At 42.1% G+C, this 16642-nt stretch overlaps 3 protein-coding genes across 4 annotated transcripts in view; 1 reads left to right on the top strand and 2 right to left on the bottom strand.

The window, feature by feature from the left end:
* The window catches only part of phactr3a (phosphatase and actin regulator 3a), a 28360-nt gene extending 22892 nt beyond the window's left edge, over positions 1 to 5468 (bottom strand). The window contains exon 1 of the mRNA XM_041058905.1: positions 5366 to 5468. Within this exon, the coding sequence (XP_040914839.1) occupies positions 5366 to 5468 (103 nt within the window). The remainder of the gene's footprint in view (positions 1 to 5365) is intronic.
* A 1049-nt stretch (positions 5469 to 6517) lies between these two features.
* pigt (phosphatidylinositol glycan anchor biosynthesis, class T) lies at positions 6518 to 13165 on the top strand. The gene is made up of 11 exons (XM_041059835.1): positions 6518 to 6931; positions 7844 to 8021; positions 9145 to 9272; positions 9452 to 9552; positions 9757 to 9931; positions 10074 to 10171; positions 10397 to 10553; positions 10646 to 10846; positions 11424 to 11589; positions 11760 to 11843; positions 11977 to 13165. Exons 1-11 carry the CDS (start codon positions 6526 to 6528, stop codon positions 12224 to 12226), a joined length of 1944 nt encoding a protein of 647 aa, XP_040915769.1. The 5' UTR covers positions 6518 to 6525; the 3' UTR covers positions 12227 to 13165.
* Positions 13166 to 13886: 721 nt separating this feature from the next.
* On the bottom strand, positions 13887 to 15918 carry wfdc2 (WAP four-disulfide core domain 2). Of its 2 annotated transcripts, XM_041059836.1 has the most exons (4): positions 15760 to 15918; positions 15442 to 15585; positions 15103 to 15240; positions 13887 to 14964 (listed from the first exon to the last, which is right to left on the bottom strand). In XM_041059836.1, the coding sequence occupies exons 1-4, from the start codon at positions 15860 to 15862 to the stop codon at positions 14831 to 14833; spliced, it is 519 nt and encodes a 172-aa protein (XP_040915770.1). In that variant the 5' UTR covers positions 15863 to 15918; the 3' UTR covers positions 13887 to 14830. The 2 variants fall into 2 exon arrangements, with proteins under 2 accessions (XP_040915770.1, XP_040915771.1); XM_041059837.1 differs by lacking the exon at positions 15442 to 15585 and having other exon boundaries at positions 13903 to 14964; positions 15760 to 15916.
* Between the last annotated feature and the right edge of the window lie 724 nt (positions 15919 to 16642).

Genomic DNA, 16642 nt, shown 5'->3' with positions numbered 1-16642 from the left:
ATACTGCCTTTACACTGAGGTCTGTGACAGGTGTTCAGGGCTGCCTGGGTCTTCTGCCTGCCTGAGCTGCCTGTTCAGCTGTCTGACTGTCTGGTTCTAGCATATTCTGGCTGTGATTTTGTGATTTTCCTTCACTGCAAGAGTCTGTGCAGACCTGCCAGTTCTCCTGCAGATCAATGCACACATGGATGCACACGCCAAAAAACACGCAGGTGTACACGTGCAAACAACAGCCGCGGCAACAAATGGCTCAAACACACGCTTCCGCAGGGGAGCAGACGTGATGTAGGGCTTTTGTTGTTGTCGTCACTTTTGTGCTCCATTTTCATGGGCGGCTGAAAGACAGTGAAGGAGTCAACAGAGAGCAGAGCCCAACAAGGTGTTTTTTTTTTTTTTTCTAACAGGGCTTCTCTTTGTGGCCTCATTTGATTTAGCGTGGAAACAACTATTAGCAGATGACTTATTGGTGTTTATGTTCATATGAGTGGTGTGTCATATGAGAGTTCCCAGAACTTCACCACACCCCATCACCATCATCTCTTTATAAGGGGCAATATGGGGTAGAGTTATAAAGTAGCTCTATAAGTAGAGTATAAAATAACATATACTGTAATAGAACATATTTTTTCATGCCACCCGAGCTTACTGTGGTACAATTAACTACAGTATAAAATGACTGAATGAGTCAGTGCATGTGCCAATGGCCTGACAGATACGTATCTCAGCGTGAATGCTTTAAAACGTACAGCCATTTGGAGGATTTGCTAACCCTAACCCTAACCCACAGTCTCAACTACATCAATTAATAATAAACAACAGTAAAAAAGTTCATGACGGTACGAGCAGATATTTTGTCAGGCAACCAGGAAGCTGCTCTCAGACTCTAGATGGCTCAGTGTTCCTTCTTGGCCTCTGCGGGGACCTCTGTGCATCATGGAGGAGAGAAATGAATAGCTCTCCAGTGGCTACTACTAACAGGTGGCCTTGACTGACTCACAGTCCCTTAAGGCTGACCATGACGAATGATTCGTGACTCTGACATGGATTATAGCTCCCCTACTGAAAATAGGAAGTGAGGACTTAATTAGGCTGATCCTGATGTGGGTGCAGGTGGCTCTTCTGAAGAGCAAATCAAGCTGCTGTCTATCACGTTACCATTATCTTGTGTGCATTTAACTTCATGTGTGCTTGTGTTTTTATTGTGTTTTATTGTGTCCAGTGAGCATGAATAGGAAGCTATTAAATGCACTGTGAGAATTAGGGCTGCAGCTAAGGATTGTTTTCATTATCAATCATGCTTGTTATTTTCTCTAAAAACAGGTGGTTTTGTCTCTAAAACGTCATCAGATATTAATAAATGCCCATCGCACAAAGGTGATGTTTTCATATGTCTTGTTTTGTCCATCAAACAGTTCCAAACCCAAAGATATTCAGTTTACAGTGATATAAAACAGTAAAGCAGCAAAATCCACACATTTAAGAATCTACTATTTAGTAGAACTAGTGAATTTTTGAGAATTTCTGCTTGAAAAATTAACAATAAATGTATCAGTTTAGATAGATAGATAGATAGATAGATAGATAGATAGGTAGGTAGGTAGATAGGTAGGTAGATAGGTAGACAGACAGAAGGAAAGAATTTTTTATAGTCGTCATCAAACATGACCAGCGTTGTCTAATGCCAAGATTGTGTTTTTTTTATGTGCTTTGTGCCCTAACCAGCCTGCAATCCAACTGAGTTCAGTTTAGTTCAAGGATAAAAACTGTGATCCATCTATCCACCACACAACAGCAGTGAAGAGCCACACAAGATACTGCACCACTTCCAGCTCTTTCTTTATCTCCCTCTTCCACACCATTGAGGGTACTTGAATGCCTCATTACAGGGTGGACCAAAAAGATTCTTCTCCTTCACTGCCTGTCAGCACCAGGGTGGTGTTAAGGCTCTCCTTGTATTATATATATGTGTGTGTGTGTGTGTATCATCCTAGGCCTTCATTGTTCAATGAATCAAGGCCTCCATGTTTTTGCTTCTACATCTTTTACTTTCCTTTTGTACAGAACAAAGGGACTTACTTTCTTAATTCATGCTGAGAACTAAAAGAACAGAACAGCGACTTGATGTAAGACAAGACTGTCCAGTTTCATTTGCATAAATATGTGTAGGCTTTAACATGTCCATGTTTAATATTGTTTCACACAATAGCTACTCATTCATATCTTAGAACCGTTTTGCTTTTGTGTACATTTTCTTCACTTTAAAGAAATCCTTGTCAAATGGGGGGCACATTATATAAGACCCGCTGACTCAGAATTTCCCATATTTACTCATCAAGGTCTGGGCATAAGGGAGGTATTATGTACAAGACGTTGCTCTGGTTTGGGGTGAGTCATCGTCACGGCTCAATATCAGCTTTCACGGGGTTTGATATATCTCCTTGTTCATTGGGGAGGGGTGGGCTCCACTTATACCTGCAATCCTCTGAGATTCTTCTGATGTCAGATCTGAGAGGATTATCCAGATATCAGTAAAACCGGCAGAGGAGTATGAGACATAAAAAACACTGATCAGTGGATGATCGTGGTTAGACACTCTTCTATAACTGGACAAATTAGGTCCGACTGTTCACGGGTTTAAACCACCATGTGAGCAAAGATCCACCATACTGAAGTCGCCTTGAGCAGGATGACTGATTCTTGTGAGCTCTAGGGACACTGTTCTTTCATTTACTATGCTCTCTGACTTCCCAAGAGGGCAAGGTGTTATTACAGTAGGAGGAGTAGTCGGTCATTTGGGCCTACAGTATTGTTGAAACCATTAGTCGATTAATAATCAAAAGTCTATTTACAAAAACTTTGATCATTTGCTTTTGCCGTTTGTTATTTATCAAGTCAAAGTGTCAAACATTTGCTAGTTCCAACTCTTTTCTCTTTTATATCACTGTAAGCTGAATATTTTTGAGGTTGATGTAACCCTTTCCAAACATCCTGTCTAAATCTTCATTATCAGTGCTTCTTTACCAGTGTACATCCTTCTATAGGACAGAGGAATTATTTTATGGAATGAAGCCACAGGGAGAGCCCTGCTTGGACAACTTCCCTTGTCTACAGAGCTTCAAGGTGTCCTCTTCACACCATTACCTTGCTCGACACTCTGCAATGACTAAGTGGAAGTTTGAGTGAAAGTGACATTTTATTAGAAAGAGAATCTAAAGGGTCCTTGCTGAACAAACCGACTAAACAAGTTTCTATACAGCTGCTCCTGTTACTGGGCTCATGTTCCTAAACAACTTCAATAGATGCTTGTAAATCATCTGCTGGAGGAGGATGACTCCGTTCAGTTTCCACAAGACAGACTCTCAGGATAAAAAGTTACAGCCACAATATGTTTTCTGAGTCAAACATGAGCACTTTGAAATGTTATTCCTTGCACTCAATAAAAAGTAGCACTGGATAGCTGGACAGCTGGATTGGGACCTATACTCACTTGCCCTTCTCTGAGAGTCCTGGGGCTTCTGCTGTATTGTTACTGCACCTCCATTCAAGAAAAAACATTGCTCCAATTCTCTGTGGTGGTCAGCTGTAACTGCTGTCTCTATTGAGTCTTCTCCCCAGTGTTGAGTAAGTGGATGAATACAGTGTCAGCCTCTGCAGCTGCAAGGGCCACTGTGTTGGGGGAAAAAAGGCAGTCTTTGCCAAAGTAATCCTTTGGCAAAGGCTGGTGTCCCAGACGCTAGCGCAGTGATGATCCACACAGAGAGGGGGGTGGGTGGGTGATGCCGTGTACTTTAGGTAAGCAGACACTGACATTGTCCTTGCAGCGACAACTGTAATTACTGTGCCTTATATTTGAATAGCATATTCATATCCTGGACAGTAACGCATTTGTGCATACTCCAGCGTTAAAGGCTGATGTTCAGTGTTGCCTGATAGCTTTAGCTCTCATCACTAGCATGGCTGTTCTGCCAAGCTGCTGTGCTGTTTATTCAGGTGTGTCAAAGACCCAGTGTGACATTATCACATCCACCCATGTGTGAATTAAATAGTCCATAGGAGGGTTGAATTCAGCGAGGCTCCATTAAAAATGTGCTATGGGCAGTTGATGAGTGCCGACAGGTGCGATTTCAGAGATTTGAAAAAACGCGGGTTTCATTAGGGAACAGTTGAAAGGTGAATGACACTTTTTTTTCTGAATCATTCAGTCAAGCATTCTTCATGTGCGTAAAACTCACCATGTGTGGGAGTAAGCAATGACTCTTTCCAAGCCCACACAATATGACCATAAATAGCCTCCCTTACGTAAAAATCAAACCATGCATTTTCACTGAAGGTAGAGTAAATTGGTAAATCAAGAGTGAGAGGAAATTACAGTAAAACACAGCAAGGAACACATGAGGTCTATTTGCAAGAGTTCATTGGAGAAGAGCAGAACATGACTGCTCCCTGGTGTTCTCCTTTTATTAACGAAAGATCAATTCATTATTCCATATGCAGAGGGATGACTAACAGACCACAGAGAGACAAACAAGAGCCCCATGTTTGAAAGCACACCTGCAGGATCTATGAATTGGTGAATCGATTTCCTGCAAGTGCATACAGCTATAGTGAATTGAGGGGGGTATTTCCACCTATAGCCTACATCACGTGGACGGCCGGTCATTGATCACAACAGCGATCAGCTCATGTGTTGGGGGGAAGAAGAGGGAAGGGGAGGGGGGTGGGGATGTCAGAGCTGTCAATGTGCAGAGACAGAACTATGGGCACATACAATACGACGTGCATGTGCCTTTTTAAAAAGCAACACACCAAAACCGAAAGCCAAAACCCATGTGCCTCCTGAATAACGAGGCTATAATGGTGGCTCAGATAAGACAACAAACACGTTTAAACTGGCATCATTGACCACACATACATGCAGATTTTGTGGTGCTGAATAGGGAGACTGGCATCATGCAGGCGGCAACAGATCCTGTAAATGTTACACGCGTTAATATCATATTAAACGGCCTGCACGCTGATTTCTAAATACTACTTGCAGCCATAACAGCCCAATGGGCTACAGGCGTCTTTATAACGCACAAATCTGGAGGGGCATGCAGCTATTCATAGACGCTGATATGGCACATTAATTTTCAATTTGCAGCTTCGCGATTCAGTGTTACAGTCTGTATTTTACGTCCAGGGTTGGAAGCATATGCGCTAATTATCCCATGGTGCTCTGACATCCCACCGGGCAAACAAGGATGCCTTATGGAAACCGCTGCATCGCAAAATAAGCAGCAACATTTAAAAATTAAAATAAACAAAGAACAAAACACTCGTCTATAAAGCTAATAAATATCCAGACAATGCGCGTCTGTCATACCTGTGCCGTGAGCCAAATCGATCCCCGGTTCGGTGAGTATGTTCGGGTCACTTTGAGATCTGCCTCGTTGCAGACAGCCGTCTAGTCCATCCGATGTAGCCATGGGGAGACAGCACAGGAATCCCGAATAAAATATTGAAAACCCAACCAGAGGCAAGCAAGGTCAGGAGGAAAGGAGCGAGCGAGTGCAGATTTAATTTGCTCTGACAACAGCCGCTTTGAGCATCTACCAGGGAGCCATGGCTGAGCAGAAATTCCGTGTGTGTGTGTGTGTGTGTGTGTGTGTGTGAGTGAGTGCGTGTGTGCGTGCGTCTGTGTGTGTGTGTGTGTGTGTGTCTGGGCTGTGTGCGCGAGGATGTGTGGATGTGGGAGGGGTGATATGCCCCCTATGATGCCCGTCCCCTGTCCAGCAACACCACCAAATATTCAACACACAAGTAACATGCTGCACCCACTGAGACATTTATGATGATTCTACTGGTTATTTATGCATTTTAAGGTTTCTGACTCGAGCAAAGCATCTATTTCACAAAATCTCGACATGCTCCCCCCTCGCATCGTTTATTTAGGGTCTATAAGCTTTATTGTGGGTTGAAGCAGCCAAGGTAACGCCATAAAATGCGCGATTAAGTCGAGTTAGCAGTAAGGAATTAATCGACACAGAGAGCACCAACTGACTGGACTCCTATAGAAATACATTAAAGATGAAGATTGTATGGATCATACAATGGATTATGCTTTATTATTTCAGTATTGCTTCTCATTTCCCACCAAGATCTGTGCAACGCACAATATATTTAATGTTAACACTTATATATTGATATTTTAACAATGAAACAAATTTATTTCTCGCAAAACGTTGCAGGTATATCGTTAAAAGCACAATGTATGTGAAAACCCCCTATGAATACCACCTCCATATTAAAAATTATCTCTAAATACATTGAAATGCCATTGTTTTACAATACCTGCATAAAATAATGCAGATAATGCTTCAATATTAGCATTTACTCGTGAAATATGATAAAAGTGAGAATATTTTGCTTAAAACAAAGCAGGTTCATGTCAGTGCCGTAGGACTCCATTTAGAAGCCGCCCATTGGCTAGTTCGACGTGTGACGCGCTAACGCGGAAGTGCTCCACCACCGCAAGAGGAAAAGATGGCAGCTCACAGGTGCAGCTATTCCGCAGTGCTGTTTATTCTTTGTTGTTTGTCGGTGTTTATCGTCACGGAGAGTCATGAAACGACAGTAACGGGTGAGCACCGTGCCGCTGCGGTGGATAATCCACAAAACGACACCGAAACAGCGCAACAAGCGGCCGAGCAGCCCGCGGTGGAGGAGAGGCGGTGGGAAGCCACCGAGGTTGAAGAGGCGACTCCGAATGAAGCTGCAGGCGACAAACAGGACACTTCTGCCCCTGACACCGTGGCCCCCTCATCTGTGCCTCGGCCAAAAGATGATTTCCAGGAGGAGCTGGTCATCAGACCTCTGCACTCAGGAGATATTTATGCCAGCTTCCAGTTCCGCACCCTGTGGGAAACTGACTTCATGAGAGGAAACAAAGGTAAGCTAGGTGCTAGCACTGACATTAACATGCTGCTAAGTTTGGGGCAGAAAAATGATTTATAACGTGGTTGTACGCTTTAATTAAAGGCTTTATCATTTACTAATGGTTCAGCATTACACGTTATTTGTCTTTTTAGCTCTTTAATTCATTAAAGCACTGTTTGACTACTGATCTTCTGTACAAGGGCTGTAACACATCTGGACTAAAATCCTGCTTATTAACATTTACAACTTGAGATCTGATTAAGTTTACTAATGGTGTATTAAGATTAATAATTACAGGACTAATTTTTGCTAATGGCTCACGTGGAAACAGAATGAACCTGGAAATTCATACCTTCCATTTAAATGATGATGGTTATTTCAGTATATGTGGAAGATGTGGAAAACTCAGGAAATGTCTAAATTTGTTAGCATTTATGGCATAGAATTGGGTTTTATGTTCAATATCCAATTTTCTAAGAAAAAAGATTATCCTCTGATACAGCAGGGTTTTTTTCTTTAGTTTTCTTGGCTCAGTTCTGAATTGAGTTTCTCTCCTTACTGACATTAAACGGTTTTAAGTCTTTAACCTTTACTTGTTTTTTAAAATGGGGAATATATATGTATACTCATGTTCCTGCGTAAATGAGTCACACATTTGTTTGTATTAAATTGATATTGATATTTTAAGGTAAACATAACAAGAGAGAAGTATGGTTCGTTTGTTCTTTTATCTTTTTTACTACTACTGTAGCTTCACACCCATCCAACACAGGTAAACTGTGAAAGAATATAAAGACTGATCCACAGCTCATAAATTTCAAAGACACCTCATACTTTTTGTTGTTAATTCATATACATAGATCATAGGACACACTGATTTTGCAAACTCTAAACCTAAACTGTAATATTATATCATGTTTTTCAGTCTCCCACTACCGGCTGTTCCCCAAGTCTTTGGGCCAAGTCATCTCCAAATTCTCAGTACGAGAGCTGCACATCTCCTTCACGCAGGGCTACTGGAGGACCATGCAGTGGGGCCAGCCCTTTCTGCCATCCCCTCCTGGGGCTGAACTCTGGGTATGGTTCCAGGACTCTGTGACAGAGTGAGTACATACCTCAGGTTGCATCAGAATTGTTGGGGAAAAGCTTATATTGAAACAAACAATATTTTTCTTGCTCCTGTGGGTTACATGTCTGCACTGATATTGTGACATTACCCTGAAGTTGAAGTTGTTAGACTTATACTAGAGTAGAGAATATTAATCTGTAGCTGGTAACAAGGTTTTGGTCCAGTCCTGCAGGAAGATCAAAGCCTTTCTAGACTCAGCAATTTGAGGGAAGAAATCTGTCGAAGAAGTAGATCTACTAGTGTGTGAGAGGAGGCTCAATGGAAAACACGAATGCCATAAAACAAGTTTTGTTTTGAGTATGCAACCTTTCTGAAATAATAGACATGCTGCTGTGTTCATAAACTAGTTGGCTCAGTGGTAATTTTTATAGACCCGTGTTGCCACCTCAACCTAAAGCAACCTCTTTTGGGTTGTTAAACTCAATCATGGGAATTGGAAAATGTAGGAAGTTACTAATTTAATCAGCGTTCCTTCACTTTTTGATGTGCTCAGACATCAAAAAGTGAAGAACAATTCAAGGTTTATCAGCTTGTGAGAATCATTTTTATTGTGTAAATAAGTTTTGGCTAGAGAAATAGTCACAGTATGTGTTGAATGGAAATCATTATTGTTTGACGCAGGGAAATTTTAGTTTACTGTTCCATTTGCATAAAGTTTTTCAGCAGTGAAAAAGTGAAAAGATTTTAAATATATTAAAATATGATCTAAATCGAATTTACATTCCAACATAAACTGCAGGAGCCCAAAGTGAAGATGTAGATTTATATTCATGATAAATATTTAACAGCAATAAAACTAAGATAAAATGAAAGCTTTTCATTTACAGTGTTTTGAAGGTGACAGATGGCTGTTTAGAAACATCCAAGAACCTCTGTTTTAATTACAAGCAGATGAAAAAGCTTTCAAAGCTCTATTTCCATTACACTGTAGATATGTAACAATATTAATGCACAATTCTGACAAATTACAGAATAAATAACTTCCAGAAATATATTTTGAGTTCATTTTCTTAACGTTTTGCTGCAGTCTTAAAGTCTGCAGTGTGTGCTTTGCCAGTCTTTTCAATATCTTCATACCATTTTTCTGCCCTTTTCAGTGTGGATGGGACATGGAAGGAACTGACGAATGTTTTGTCGGGGATTTTCTGCGCTTCGCTTAACTTCATTGACTCCACCAACACTGTTCAGCCCAGTGCCTCCTTCAAACCGCTGGGCATAGGCAATGGTACAGTGTGACTTCTTCAGTCTCTCTTTGCATTTTGTCGTTTTCTCTAGTGATGAATCTGTGTAAAAGCTAACGGTGTGATCAGCTAAAGTCTTGCAGCATTCAGATGCTACAGTTACTGTCCAAGTTGCTTTGCATTGCACATAGACTGATTTCTGGTTTTTGTGTTGGACTTGAAGTGACAGACCACCGCTTCCTTCGCTATGCCACCCTCCCAAGAGAGATAGTTTGCACAGAGAATCTGACACCGTGGAAGAAACTCTTGCCGTGTGGATCCAAGGTCTGTGTGTCTCTTTATTTATATATTTCTTAAAAACCCAGCAGCACTCAAATGTCATGTGTGTTCCCTTTTTATGTTACACATACTGACATCCATGATCTCATGTCTCAGACATCTTATATGAGGCAGAAGCTCAAATGTTAGTTACTGCAGCTAACTGAGTTTCTTCTTCTCTTTCTTCGTGTGACCATGTTGCACTTGCAGGCTGGTCTCGCTGTGCTGTTGAAGTCAGAGAAACTCTTCCACAGCAGTTTTCATTCCCAGGCAGTGCACATCAGACCCGTGTGTGAGGACTGGCAGTGCAAAACCACATCCTGGGAGCTGCGACAGACGCTGAATGTGGTCTTTGACCTGCACACCTCTGGACAGGGCAAACGAGGTGAGCAAAGAGCACATTCGTCCTGCATTCATCCCACGCTTAAGTTTAGAGTTTCGGAGCTGAGATGCATTTGGTACAGAAGTAGGAGAAGCTCAATGACATTTTCCTTGCCTTAGTTAATTCAAGCTGTTTGTTCCCTCAGAGTGGTCTCTGTTCAGGATGTTCTCCCGGACCCTGACCGAAGCTTGTCCACTGGCCTCATCCAGTAAAATCTACATCGACATCACAGACAACACTCAGGTTTGATTTCCTCATAATATGTTCTCATCCACTCTAAATGATTAGTTATTTTCCTTAATGCAAACTTTACAGAAAGCAGAAGAGGATTAGTTTTACCAAACTGTCAAAGTCGTATCCAGGTGGAGATAGTCAATATGATTTAGAACAGATGTAGCAGATCTGTTAACAGTATGAATGGAGATCTGCAACTGTTTCGATTGAGACAAACATGGTGTCATTTTGCAGGGGGAGCAGTTCGAGCTGAGCCCGGCCACTCCTCTGCTGACCCAGGCAGTGGTGCTGGGGGACAGACGGACCTACTCCGTCTACGACCTGACCCAACAAATCACCTTTGGCACCGTGCGCTCCCTCAACCTGCTGATCCGCTGGAAATCCAGTGAAGGTGAGTGAGAACAGCAGCACATGACATGACTTTGGGTAACGTGCTGGAAATACTCATGTATCCTTATCCCCCCCCCGCACCACCACCACCAGGTGACATGCTGCGGCCCCTGCTCCACGCTGAGCGCTACGTGGCAGGTTATGGGCTGCAGACGGGAGAGATTCACACACTGATGTACAACAACCACCCGTACAGGTCTTTCCCTGTGCTGCTTCTGGATTCAGTGCCCTGGTATCTTCGGCTCTACATCCACACCCTCACAGTTACCAGCAAGGGAAAGGACAACAAGCCCAGTGAGTCACTTAAAAAGTTTATAGAAATCCAATAAGCCTCATACAAAATACATTAATGAATGGCATAATCTAACATTTGTCTAAATGTAGTTAAAAAGTAAGTCATAATATTGTTTGCACTGCTGTTAACCAGCAGATGATTGTGATACTAGAAGTTACCTGTTCTGTACAAGTCCAGCAGAATTATATGCACAGGCAAAGTTTAACTTTCCCCCAAATTATGTTCAAACTATCATCATTTTCAAACATCTCCCATTCTTATGTTCAGTCCAGTCTCTCTACAGGAATCATTGTTTCATGTAATCCCATGTTAGTGCTTCTTTTCACCACAAGGAGGTGAACACGAGTTATATTTTCTGTTATGAGAGCTGTAGGGTTTGTGTTAGTAATTTATTTTTTTTTGTAGGCTGAAGACATTTTTTGGTCTACCTGCCTATCTTGGGGATTTGGTTTTTGTTCAGACATTATCATAAGCAATATTAGTTTTGAATTACTGTGGCATTATATCCATAGAACTTACTAAAGTCAGACAGGATGGTGGATTGAGTGATTTCTCATGTTTCTCTTCCTCTGCCAGGCTACATCCACTACCAGCCGTCTAAGGACCGTGTGAGGCCCCACTTGCTGGAGATGCTGGTCCAGCTTCCTCCCAACTCCTTCACCGAGGTCACCGTGCAGTTTGAGAGGGCTCTGCTCAAATGGACTGAATACACCCCTGATCCCAACCATGGCTTCTACGTCGGGTATGCATGAAGGACATTTAATTCACAAAAGCTTCTGAAAGAGGACACACATACCACTCATGTCACTTTAAAACCTGTGAAGTTGTAGGTGTGGCGTGATATTGAGGGGCACAAGTTTGTTTGTGGGTTTTTTTGCATTCATTCTTAGGATCTGTTCCTTCAACATTTAGGTCTTCAGTAATCAGCTCACTTGTGCCAAGTATCGTCGCCATGGATACAAACAGTACCCGGGAACGCCCGCTTTTCAGCAGCTTGTAAGTATAGAGCTGTTTCTTTTCTGAGGGAAAAAGCCTTTTGTCACTACTTATCCATGTGTGGTTTGAGTTGCTGTTGACAAGCTTGTTTGTCTAGAAAGTCAAATGATCAAATTTCCTCATCTCCCTCTAGTTTTCCCTGTAAAGAGGAGTCGAGCTACTTTGTGCGCGTCTACACAGAACCTCTGCTGGTCAACCTGCCAACTCCAGACTTCAGCATGCCTTATAATGTCATCTGCCTGACCTGCACTGTGGTGGCTGTGGGCTATGGCTCCCTCTACAACCTACTGACCCGGAGCTTCCAGATAGAGGAACCCAGCCCAGGACTGGCCAAGCGTATAGCCAACATCATCCGCAAGATGAGGGGCGTGCCGCCGCTTTGAGGCTGGACGCCTTTGCCAACTGGATCTGGCTTTTAGAGAGGAAGTGATATTCAAGGAAGAACTGAGTCCAGCATTGGTATGAATGTTGACTGTATTCACAGTCAGGTTGAAGGTTTTGTTTTCAAATGGAAGGGGATGAATAACTTTTTTGAACAATAACATATTCAGGATCATTTCCTGTTGGTTAAGGACAAAAACAATTGTGGGCATTTGTCTACTTGAAGGTTTGTTATTGTTTGACAGGTAGAAGGAGCCAAAGCTGTGGAGTATGCAGCAGTGGTAACTAAATTATTGTTTTGTGTTTGATTATTTTTGTTTTGCGGGTGTTTGAAACCATAACTCCACTCCATCATAATATGGCCACACTCTCAGCGAGGCATTTTACCACTGTGAGGAAAGCGAGGGAAAGTTATGTTTCTACAAATGCACTATGTCTGAGGTCTGTAAGTCTGAGTCCAGACAGAAAAAGGACGGTCACGTTTGGTCTCATGTTACGTTCCTGACCTGTTCATTCCCATAACCCTGCAAGGAAAGATAAAATAAAGTGACCCAGAATGTCACATTTTATCTAATCTCAGGTGTGTCATACAGGCATCTGGGTTTCCTAGAACCAGATTTACACTACACAGCATTAAGGTGGAACAATGGAACAATGGAACATACAGAGGTATTTCCTCCTCATTTAAAGTTCCTGGTGTGTTTGTATTATCTCACACGAGTTCTGAAGGGATTTCATTGAGAAAAGAACACATGCCCACAAAAATACCAAAAAGTGACCGAAACCAACATTTTTTTTTCTAAGTTGAACTTGTCCCTGAGAAACCACCCCACATGTCTGGAACTACTTGTTCTATAAAAAAAAAAAAAGGAACAGCCCTCTTACCAAATGTTTATTTTGCACTCATTATTGAATGCATGCTTGAATGTTAAATGCTGTTGCCTGCTGGTTTTGAAAGCGAATTGCCTTTAGTTTGTCTCATCAGTTAAATGCATTTTAAAAGGTCTCCCACAGCAAGTTATGCTTGTCTGCCTAAAAGTCCATTCTGTTTCACTCGCAGAACGTGAGTGTGCAGGATGTGAATGTTTGAAGCGGTACTCTGTGTGTGTGTGTGTGTGTGTGTGTGTGTGTGCGCGTGCGTGCGTGCATGCGTGTGGCAAAACTTAAACGTTCTTCGTTGCCTTTTCAATAAAATGACAGACAGCTTTTTGAGATTTTATTCAAATTACTGGCTGTGTAGGTAGGTACACCAGAGCTGGAGCTGTATTACTTCCCTCTGGGTGCCCACATTTTTGTGTAAACAAACTCGGCCCCACTTCTGGCAGACCCAGAGAGAACAAACACAGTGCTCTCTGTATTTGGCCGGTCAGCGTTTCTCACCCCTGCACGTTTGGCAGCAGAGTGGAACAAAAACAAAGGAAAAAAGCGACATTCCACATAAGTGATGTTCATATCTGGTCAGCTGCAAACTATGTTTTCTCTCCAAGCAAGTGGATATAATACACGGCCAGGGAACATAGCTCTGCTGGCTCAGCCTTCACAGTCTGTTTTTCAAGGACGCATACCCTGAGTGATGAGTGGCTCGTTACAGTTTTCAATGACATGGCCTCCACTTTATTTAGCACGCATGTTTGTGATTTCCTGGGCAAGCACACTTTTTTTGTCACATTTTTGTAAATTATGAAGTGAAGTTTGGCTGTTTACACACACAGAAAAAAGAATTACATTTTGAGATGTTTGACATTGAGGTGCAGCGATGTTGAAATGTTCGGGCAACAGAGGTTCTTGGCCACCTCTTTGTATGGTCTTGTTTCCTGCCAGTAAGCACTTTTCATTCTTGGCATATTTCATCATTTGTTTTTGCAGCCAAGCTCTCGCCTAAAAAGCCCGTAAAACAGATCTGTAAAACACAAGACCTGTGACCAGCAAGGTGACAAATGCATAACACATTCCTAGGTTCTGGAAACAGGTTTATTCATTGAAATACAAAGAAATAGTGCTCCAAACTGCACGAGGAACAGATGTAAAAGTACATTTTTCACCCGTTTAGAATAGTTTGAATATACAGTACTACCACGCATACAGAAATACTCCTACTGAACCAAAAAGGCCATTTTTATCAAATATTAATCAAGTTAAAACACAAACATACTGCAGGTCTTTTGAAGACTATGTGGCACCCTGCCATCTAATCCCTTTCCAGTTCAGGGATGTTCTGCAAAATCTCCACTTTTTCTTTATAAGAAAGTTTTGCCAGATTGGCTTATGAGGAGAAAAAGATCCAGATTCGTTACAACAGAACAAATTATTCTATAGTTCTTGCTTTTCCATGTGTTGAGTATATTACTTAATCAAGAAAATATTCACAAAATCTTTTGGTTTTTTTTAAAGCACAGGTGCAGAAAAGAGCTTTATAAGTATTTTAAGGAAAGCACTTCACTCTCTCAAACCAAATAATCAGACTTTGTGCAAACTGGTGCTCAAATATTGTACCAAAGTGTGCTGCTATGAAAAGGTAGAGTAACGGTGAGAATAATACATCTTCTGTTTTGTTGGTTGAAAGAAGCCAAACGTGCACACATGCAGCTGAGTCACTAGGTGTCCAATCAGCAGGGCTCACTGCAGGCGTGGCCGCAGGTTGTCCTGCAGCACTTCTGCTCTCCTGGACACTGACCGTCGTGATAGCAGAACTCAGCACACATAGGGGTTCCCTGGGGCAGAGCGCAGCGGCCCGGCTTCACTGATGTGCCAAAATACAAAAACACGCTCAGTTACAGTAGTCAAGTATTCATGCACAAATAGCAACACATTTATTTGATCCCACAAACACTACAGGAGGATAGTTTCCTGGGATCTTGCCTCTTTGTTTATATCTAACCTGTGTACGGTGCAATGCACTCATGTCCGCATCCGTTGTGGCAGCATTTCTCATTACGGGGGCAGTCGCTGTCATTAGAGCAAAATTCAGCACACAACCCTGAGCCCCAGCGCCTGCGAGGACACACTCCTGGCTTTGCTGAAGGGAAAGAGAAATTAACATATACAAAGATGGCTAAAACAGGAAGTCTGGAAAATATGGCTTTTGATTGGAAGGGACTTTCTGTTGCCCCATGGACAGTCCATGTTTGATTTCCATGTCAGTTCAGTCACTGAGAAGATTTAGCCAAAGATTTAACAGCTGCCCACTTGAGAAAAAGTTAAACATTGTGGCTCGTACTGAAAGCCGGAGGGACACAGACAGCTCCACAGTCAAAGACACAGCATTTGTGGTCTGCAGGACAGTCTTCATCACACACACACCCCTTATGTGATGGGACAACATTAAGGCGACGTGGGCAGTGGCCTGGTTTTGGGAGAATCACTGAGAGAAAGAGGCAGTGGAGCAGAAAAGGAAAAAGATCAGCTGTGGAAACTGGGACAACATTAATGAAGGTGTCTGGTTGCCAAACAACTTGGTTGTGTAATGAAACAGACAAACATGAACTTTCCATAAGGAAACAGTAAATTATTCCCATCTGAGTGAAAGCAAACTTACCTGTTAAATTGCGATCAGCCTCTGCAGCAAAAACTGTGTCAAAGTGCACATATGCACCGAGTGCTAAGACCAACGCACAAACTGCACACCAATTTTTCTCCATGTTAACTTCTTGCACACAAGAATGTACTCCTGTTTGGACAAATATCCCAGAACACATCCTGCAGGCTGAGCAGCCCAGTCAGAAGATGCTGGGTCCTTGTGCCTGTAGAGTTAAATCCCCATCACTGCACTTCAGGGGTCCTGAGGTCTTTGATGAAATGTGACAGCAGCCACGCTCTCTCCCCCCCAGCTGCTACAAATGGAATTCATGTACAACGCAAGGGTGGAGGGTGTTTTGATTTTTAAATCACATGCCGTTTATTGTTATACTTGTATTTTTGAAAGTTGTCTTTGTTGCCCAAATATCAAAATGTGTTTTGTTTTTACTTTTTATTGAACATAATTTTGCCAGGCTGAGCGCTCCAGTAGATTTAAATGCCACACACCTACAGTGCTCCACTTTTTAAGACTTTTTAAGCACAGTGTGAACCTTCTGCTGTGGAATTGGATTTGGTTGCATCCATTGTACTTTAACTACATTTCCTGCAAGCACATTTATGATTTTTTTTTTTCTGTCTTTGTTGCCTTATTTTCATGTGTTGTGTCTTCAGTTGTCGTTTTTATGCCAAATATTCCATCAGCTTACACCTTGATTTAGGATTTTTAGTTTACACTGAGTTTCAGTCTAATCCAATATTTCTCCCCCAGGAATACTGTGTATCTGACAAAAGTGATGCATTGTGTTTTTTTCTTTTTAAGAAGTCTTCCACAGCATGGAGCCTTCTCAGTCCCACCCTATGTTGCCATCTATTGGCATTGTCAGGACTTACAGGTAAGCTGT

This window comes from Toxotes jaculatrix, chromosome 2, assembly GCF_017976425.1.
Source record: "Toxotes jaculatrix isolate fToxJac2 chromosome 2, fToxJac2.pri, whole genome shotgun sequence".
NCBI lineage: Eukaryota > Metazoa > Chordata > Actinopteri > Toxotidae > Toxotes > Toxotes jaculatrix.
This window is presented reverse-complemented; position numbering and strand designations above follow the sequence as displayed.